This window comes from Nicotiana sylvestris, chromosome 2 (assembly GCF_000393655.2).
Source record: "Nicotiana sylvestris chromosome 2, ASM39365v2, whole genome shotgun sequence".
NCBI lineage: Eukaryota > Viridiplantae > Streptophyta > Magnoliopsida > Solanales > Solanaceae > Nicotiana > Nicotiana sylvestris.
The window spans coordinates 111728174-111737456 of NC_091058.1; the positions used below are offsets into that span (position 1 = coordinate 111728174).

At 36.9% G+C, this 9283-nt stretch overlaps 1 protein-coding gene across 1 annotated transcript; it reads right to left on the bottom strand.

The window, feature by feature from the left end:
• Positions 1 to 1159: 1159 nt before the first annotated feature.
• LOC104243272 (mitogen-activated protein kinase kinase kinase 20-like) lies at positions 1160 to 2562 on the bottom strand. Its single transcript, XM_009798437.2, has one exon. It carries the CDS (start codon positions 2409 to 2411, stop codon positions 1329 to 1331), a length of 1083 nt encoding a protein of 360 aa, XP_009796739.1. The 5' UTR covers positions 2412 to 2562; the 3' UTR covers positions 1160 to 1328.
• Positions 2563 to 9283: the final 6721 nt, after the last annotated feature.

The following is a 9283-nucleotide window of genomic DNA, read 5'->3' on the forward strand; positions in this document are numbered from 1 at the left end:
GTCTATCAAGTGTAAACTTCGTCTAAATTTGATTATCCAGAAATACTCATCCGATCGCCGGAATCTTCGTCGGAACCCTAGTTGTCAGATCGCTGCTCTGATACCATGTCAAATTGAGCTAATTGAGAGAGCTAATATACACTCTTATACATGCAAACATGTGTTGTCTTCATTGATTCAACTATCAGCTCAAATGCTGTAGATTTACAGAGAAGAGAAAGAGAAAGAAGAAGAAGAAGACTCAAGAGAGAGAATAGAGATCTGAATATTCTAGAATCCTTTTTTCTAACTGACTAATACAGAGATTCTAACATATATTCTTATACACGTCTTTCTCCTCTGTTTTGTCTATTTACAAATTGCCCCCTCTCACTTACTTCTATCTCCTATTTAGTCCCTATTACAATAATAGGGTCAAGCCTTAGTTAAAAGGAGCTTGAACCTGGCTCTATCTCCAATAGCAACATTCACTATTCAGAGCTAACCAAATCGTACATCTTCAAAATTCAGACTAACCTTGTGCATTCTTGTAAGTACTACTCTCTCCGGTCCATTTTAAGTGATTTTCTGGCCTATTTTTTATTGTCCATAATATTTAATTTTTTAAGATTTTAAAAAAGAATTAATTTCTTTTTTCCGAAGTTATCCTTGGAGTAAAAACCTAGGAGTAGTTTGTTATATTTTCAATGAGCAAATTAAGGTTAATATGGTCAATTTCATTATTAATTAATGCTAAAAGGTGAATTATTTAATATTTGTGAAAAGAATAAAAAAAATCACTTAAAATAAACGGAGGGAGTATCTATTTTTCCTTTTTTTTTTAAATATTAACCTACAACTAACAAAATGCAGACCTTCTTTCTTTGACTTTCTAGATTTCTCTAGTACTACTCCCCTCATCCGAAATAGTAATGACAAGTTTGATGTACAAGGTCAAAGATCTTAAATCTTTACATATAACTAAATTCAGACATCGAAAATAAAATATACATATTTAATAATAACATAAAAATTTATTTAAGTCAAATTGTAAAGAAATAAAATAAGTTTGTTTTCAAAATTAGTAGTACGTCGCTATTCTTTTTGGACAGAATAAAGAAACAATATAACTATACACTTCAGTGTGCCCCAACTTGTATCTATATAGTAAGTCATATCATAATTGCAACGTTTTGTATATACGATGTACCTGTCTTCTATGTACAAAAGATAATAATATAATTTGGCCTAGCCTATTCATTAACGTGAAAGAAATTAAAAGAGAAATCAGAGCTGCCAGCAAAAAAATCTGCAGAACTCTGGAAAATATGAATCCATCTCAGGCTACATCATCTAACGCTGACCCAGTCATCAGCAGCAGACCAGTCAGATTCAGGTCTGCGTTCACCAACTAATACTCGCAACCTCTCAGCCGGCGCTGTGGACCATGACCCGCCGTTTAAATTCAGCAATTCTTGAATTGCCGGCGAGGGCAGAGATGTAATTGAACAGGCTGCTGAGGATTCAGCAGAGGCATCAGATACCCAATCTGGGAAATCAAATGGGCACCTAGGAGAAGTCGAAGGAGTGCCACTCCCGCATGTTTCGTCATTCAATGTAACAGTGGCATCATCGTAATGTTGATCAGCAACAAAGGGATGGTTCAGAAGCATCTCAGCCGTCCATCTCTTTCTTGGGTCTTTCACAAAACACTTCTCTAGAAAATCTTTTCCTTGTTCCGATAACTTCGCGGGAAATTCAGGCAACTCATCACCAACTCCAATTGTCATCAGTAGTTGGGTTATATTTGAGTAATTCCAGACTGGAACTCCTGCTGCCATCTCAGCAACCACACACCCAAGTGCCCAGATATCGGCGGGAGTCCCCTGTTCGCCGCCGGTAACCATTTCCGGCGCCATGTACAACGGAGTACCCCTTAATTCACATCGCAAGTTATCATCTTTCTTTGATTCGACCCTCTTTGCCAACCCAAAATCAGCAATTTTGACTTGACCATCATCGCCTAAAAGAATATTTTGAAGCTTAATATCACAGTGAACATAACCAGTCTTGTGGATATAGTGTAGCCCTTTCAATAAGGCCTTGGTGTATTTCTTGACTTCAAATTCCGGCAATCTATGATCACCTGAATTCTTGAGCTTATTTGATAAATCACCCCCTGCAGCATATTCCAATAAGACATTGTACAACTTTTCGCCATTTTCGTAGGAATAGTTGTCGCCAAGGCAGCGGATAATATTGGGGCAACTTTTAAGCTCATCCAAAATTGTCTTCTCGTTCATTAGTGTAGTTGAACGAGAAGCGGCAGAAGATTTGACCACCATAGCTTGAGTGCTCTGCTTTCTGGGTATTGCAAAACTCACTTTACCAAAGCTTCCATGACCTACAGCTTCACCTCTAACCCAATCCATGGCTGTGTTTAATTGAATTTCTTGAGCTGAAATTTTGGTGATATAGGCTTTCTGTTTAAAAAATGAAAGAAGATATCAGACGAAGGAGCAATTCATATCGAACTCTGTTTCACACGACACTTCTATATATAGCGTGGGGGAATTTCTTTTCTTTTCTTTTTTCTTTCAAATTATATTTTTGATACTTGACTTAGTATATTACTGTTCACACAAGTATTAAATGAATATATGCGCTGCGCCTATTTATTTTAATAATACTACAAGTTGTGGGAACGGCAATAATAAAATAAGAAGAACACGTGATAGCGGAAAGATCTTTCTTCGTAATTTGGCTAAACAGTTACATCAATTTTGGAAACCTGGTCCATTGAATCTTCGTATATTTGTGAGTAAGTCAATATAGAGGTGTTAAATATGATATTTCAGACTTAATTCTTATCTAAGTGTGAGTATACATCCAAGCTGTATATGTTGATACTTTTACTACTATTATTGTGTTAGTGTGAATAGTTATCCGCTGTTATTGTCTTATTATTGAAAAAATCTTATAATATTTGACCAAAAAGAGTTTTCAGAAAGTGCTTGTTAAGGTGTGATGTATTTTCTTATTTCTTCAATTGGGAAAAAAAAATCTTTTTTATTTATGATTTAAAAGTGAAACTTGAAACCTCACTAAAATAGAATGTTGATTGTTAGAATAGTTGACTACTGTGCCACTAGTTATTTGTTCTAGAAAAATTCATATCCCATTCTAGTATAATTTACGGTTGCATTTAAAACATCCCAATCAACAAAGTGGAAAACAAAACGAAAGAGGTCTCGATCAATGGATACAGCATAGAAAAGTTGATATCAGCGGTTTCCTTTCAAGATTCAATTGTGAATTGAATCATCTCAAAATATTGTACATGAATGACGGCTAATAAATGAGTCCAATAGTCACAGAATCTATTGCACTTCCTATTTAATTGGTTTCTCTCAAAAATTAGCCACCACTAGTCGCAAATTCGCAATCACCAGTCTTCATTGCAAATTGCGTTTGACTAATCATTATACTACTAAAGATTAGCTCCTAAAAGCTAGCAGTCCTCCGCATTTATTTGACACCGGAAGCTATTACAATTTTCTAGTTGCTGAGAAAGTTCATATGCAAGAAAACTTTATATATGCTTAAAATTCTTTGTGAGGGGAGGGGCTTTTCTTTTGGGGTGTTTGGTTTGGGGGGGTCATGGAAATATGAATGGTTTGAGTATCTAGTCAACAACTCGATCAACTCCTCCCTCTCCTTTGCCCTACCGATACTCATATATTTTACTGGAAAATTCGGCAGACGACATTTTTATAGTAGTTAATTTATATTGGTTGCTTAATCTTTTATCTTACTACTTTTCTTTTCAGGTGGATGCTTGAAATTTGAGTCCGAAACTGAAATGATGCTTTTTTAGACATAAAATACGTTTATACAGTTAAAAAAAAAGTTACATTTCGACATAAAATTGCGTTTTATTTTAACGGAAAGTTAGTCGTTAAAGTAAAATGCAGTATTATACTACGTTTTACAAAAATATTAATTTTTTATAGGAAAATGCAGTATAGTACTACGTTTAAGGAAAACGTAGTATTATACTGCATTTTCCTATAAAAAAAATATAACCCCTCCTTCCCCACGACAGAACTAGTCGACATTTTTAAACACCCCCCCCAAAAATGCAGCCCCACCACTACTGCCCCCCCCCTTTGCGATTAAAAAAAATTCTTGGGCCCCACCCGTCACACAAAAAGTGAAGAGCGTAGGTCCCGCATACAACCCAAGCCTTGGATTCCTTCTTTCGGGGTCAAAATTTCAAATTTTGATATTTCAAAAAACATAAATCGAGGTATTCCGATTTAGTTTATGTCGAAACTCGTAGAGCATATGCATATTTGTTTTCTTGAATGTGTTTCCACGTTGATTTGTGTTATGTTTGCGATTAAATTTGTATGTTATTTTTACCCGGATTAAATTATTAGTGTTTTAAAAAAATAGTTAAACTTGAGAAATAATTTTTATTGTTAATGAAATTGTTCACAAATATCTTTTACTATTTTATATATAATTTCGTGAATGTTATGTTCATATGTTTGTTGTTTTTGTTTAGTTTAGATTATTTATTTGCGTAAAGAATAATGGCCTTTTAGCGTAGTAAAATATAGAGCTTTTTAGCGTAGTAAAATATAGAACCTTATAGCGTAGTAAAATATAGAGCCTTTTAGCGTAGTAGAATATAGAGCCTTTTAGCATAGTAAAGTATAGAGCCTTTTAGCGTAGAGTCTCTGTAGTTTAAGTATGTACTAACTACAAACTCTATCCAATTACACTTTACAAAATTAATTATTTAATTTATAAAATAAACTTACAGAACTAACAAATTAATATATGTTGTTAAAATAAATATCGAGCGTGGAACTCATAGTTGTACCTTGTCCAATTAAATATTAATTATTTAATTTATAAACTAACAAAATTCTAAAAATATTGAAATTGACATAAAAACGAATTAAGGATAGCTTGGTGCTACTGGGCCTTAAATATCGAGCCTGGAACTCATAGATAATTACTTTATCCAATTAAATAATTAATTATTTAATTTATTAAATTAACAAAATTTTAAAAATACTGAAATTGACACACATAATAATTAAGGATAGCTTGGTGCTACTGAGACTCAAATATCGAGCCTGGAACCCATAGATAATTACTTTGTCCAATTAAATAATTAATTATCTAATTTATTAAACTAACAAAATTTTAAAAATATTAAAATTGACACACATAATAATTAAGGATAGCTTGGTGCTACTGGGCCTCAAATATCGAGCCCAGAACCCATAGATAATTACTATGTCCAATTAAATAATTAATTATTTAATTTATTAAACTAACAAAATTTTAAAAATATTAAAATTGACACACATAATAATTAAGGATAGCTTGGTGCTACTGAGCCTCAAATATCGAGCGTGGAACTCATAGTTGTATACCCTGTCCAATTAAAAATTAATTATTTAATTTATAAACTAACAAAATTCTAAAAATATTGAAATTGACACACAAAAGAATTAAGGATAGCTTGGTACTACTGGGCCTCGAATATCGAGCCTGGAACCCATAGATAATTACTTTGTCCAAATTAAATTAAACTAACAAAATTTTAAAAATACTGAAATTGACACACATAATAATTAAGGATAGCTTGGTGCTACTGGAACTCAAATATCGAGCCTGGAACCCATAGATAATTACTCTGTTCAATTAAATAATTAATTATTTAATTTATTAAACTAACAAAATTTTAGAAATATTAAAATTGGCACACATAATAATTAAGGATAGCTTGGTGCTACTGAGCCTCAAATATCGAGCCCAGAACCCATAGATAATTACTCTATCCAATTAAATAATTAATTATTTAATTTATTAAACTAACAAAATTTAAAAATATTGAAATTGACACTCATAATAATTAAGGATAGCTTGGTGCTACTGGGCCTCAAATATCGAGCGTGGAACTCATAGTTGTATACCCTGTCCAATTAAAAATTAATTATTTAATTTATAAACTAACAAAATTCTAAACATATTGAAATTGACACACAAAAGAATTAAGGATAGCTTGGTGCTACTGGGCCTCGAATATCGAGCCTGAAACCCATAGATAATTACTCTGTCTAATTAAATAATTAATTATTTAATTTATTAAACGAACATATTTTAAAAATATTGAAATTGACACACATAATAATTAAGGATAGCTTGGTGCTACTGGGCCTCAATATTGAGCCTGAAACTCATAGACAATTACTCTATCTAAGTAAAAATTAATTATTTAATTTATTAAACTAACAAAATTTTAAAAATATTTAAATTGACACACATAATAATTAAGGATAGCTTGGTGCTACTAGGCCTCAAATATCGAGTCTGGAACACATAAATAATTACTCTGTCCAATTAAATAATTAATTATTTAATTTATTATAACAAAAGCACAAAATTAATATTGTTTAAATTACAGTAGATGACATGGACTTACCGCATGTTCATCCTGGACCAGCCGCGGATCAGATATTAGTGTTAAAGAGCGACCATAGGTCCGCCTATGTATGGGAGAGACATATATTGGATCAGACTCTCTGCGCCAGGAGACCGGACGACTTGTGGGACTTTTTGATGGAGAGAGCTTTCCATGCCTGCGTAGTCCATCGCCTACGTGCTACGGACTTCCTTTGGATTTTTGAGATTGGGAGGATGCAACTCGACTGGTCTCTCATCATGGCGTTGATAGAGTGGTGGCGACCGGAGGTGTACACTTTTCACCTGCCCACTGGAGAGGCCACCATCACGCTTCAGGATGTTCAGGTTTTGTATGGGCTACGTGTTGATGGACTGGCGGTTGCACTGCCCCAGTATATGAGAGCTATGACGCGTCCCCAGTATTTGGATTTGTTGGGGTAGTATACTTGTTTCAGACCACAGGGTGAGGTTGCAGTTAGAGTGGGCAGTCACATTTCTGTGACAGCTATCAGACAACATATGGAGGTATTGCACCCCGACATTACCGACGAGACAGAGGATCTCCATATTGGTCGGTACACGAGGTTGGCGTTGTTCCTTGTTTTTGGGAGTGTCTTGTTCCCGAACACTTCAGGAAATCTAGTGAGTCTGCGTTTTCTACATCATCTGCAACTTCTAGATGAGTTACCCCAGTACAGTTGGGGTGCTGCTATTCTAGCATACCTATACATGAGTATGTGTTGGGCTAGCATGGGCACCCAGGTGGACATATGTGGTTTTCTACCGCTTCTATATGTGACAACATTTTTGAATACTCTTTTCATTACTTCAAATTCTATATAGTCAAAATGACTCTTAAATTTTACGTCAACCTTTTATCTTAGGTTTGGGCCTGGGAGCGGATCCTGCCGTTGCAGCCACCTCTACCACCACTAGAGCCGGGTGTAGCACCTCCGTTTCTCCCTCTAGCTACGAGGTGGGTTCTCCGGCATGGGAACTACCGAGACAGTGATGCTCATCATAATCTCCTCCTTGTTAGGGGTGTGTTAGATATGCTGGTGGCCGGACAGGTAAATATGTACCTAAACTTACTTGTTATAAATTCACTTGTGTTGCGCATACTCACTTTTATGTTATTATTTGATAGTTCATCTGGACGCCATACAACAACGAATTGCTAGCTGATCTGCCCGATTATTGCTCGGTCGGCCGATTGCTTTGGAGCACTTCTGTCCCGATTATGTGCCTCGATGTGGTGGAGCATCATGCTATAGAGCGTGTACTTCGCTAGTTTGACCGTCCCCAGACTATACCGAGGGAGCCTGCATAGGTGGCTACATATTATCAGCGAGATGATTGTTCTTGGGTGGATGACGAATTTGTAGGATGGCTAGAGGTGCAAGTCCATATTTGGGACCAGCGAGAGGACTTAATTCCGCCACCACCTTCACAGATCCAGCAGGCGACTATTGAACTCTATACGTCATGGTACTGCCGTCACACCCGGCTGATGATCGGGAACCCCGTTCATATACTTGGCGGTCGGTACAGACCATACGCCGGGAGGCACGAGGCACTGATATGTTTTTGTGGGATAAGTCTTATAATTGTGATATATCATTATTTAATTAATATTTTAAATATTGTGCAGGCTATTGGGCATCACATGTTCTACCACTTAGGACAGGAGATACAACAACATGGCGACAATGCTGCAGTCGTTGAGCATGGCCGGCGGGTGGAAGGAATGGCTCTCCGGACCCTGCAGCGAGCCAGAGAGGGCGCGAGGTTGGATTACGCGGCTGAGTATGCGGTAGCAGAGGAGCACCATTGGGGTAGGCCTGTCCCACGAGGCAGGGGTTGGGCACGAGGCAGGGCTATCCCACGAGGCAGGGGTGCCCCACGGGGTTGCGGGAGACGGCGAGGAGGTGGTCCCCAGCAAGGGGGCGTTGAGGCACCTGTCGACCAACCTGTTGAGGCACCTGATGAAGATCTTAGAGATGAGGATCTTGGAGATGATCAGCCAGGTTATTTCCCTCAGCTAGGCAAGTCTTCCAGCAGCATGCCGTCGTACAGCCTTCAGCTATCTCTGCCAGCATCGCAGGTCACCCCATCATATCCATTGTTGATCACGGGTACATTCGACGGAGATGTATACCAGTTCTTTTTAGGACCATCTACCGCAGCTAAGGATCGGCCGACTCGAGATGTGGATGGCGGGCGCAGGTTGAGTTATGCCTCATCCCCGGCGGTTAATGCGGATCTACCACAGGCGCAGATATGTTTGTATTACTGTAAAATTTCAATTTGTTTTCTTTTCCTTAATGATTTGCCATAAATTAATTTTTAATTTTTTTTATTAAAGCTTCGTCCCAACCCATCACGGAGGTCACTGTATGCGATGATGAGGACACCACAGATGCTTATACTTAGGAGGCCAACGAGACAATGGTGAGAAAATGTTTTTGACTTAACACGTACATTACTAATATACATTTTCATATGCTAAGCTTAGTAATTGTTTTGTAGGTTGCTGACGGCCCAACGACCCCTTCTACCGATCCTGCAAGTTGTACTGTCGATGCTGATGCGCATCCTCACATAAAGAGGCGACTTGATGATGATGATCATGATATTGTACCCGGGCGATAGAGGATGCGACTCAGGCCAGCGACTGCACTGAAGCACACAGGCTGTGAGACTCATTGATTTATTTTTGTTTGTATTTTGTGTAAATACAAACAATTCTATTTTAACAATAATTTTATTTTAACAGAATTTGAACAACAATTTTATTTTAACAGTACAACACAAACAC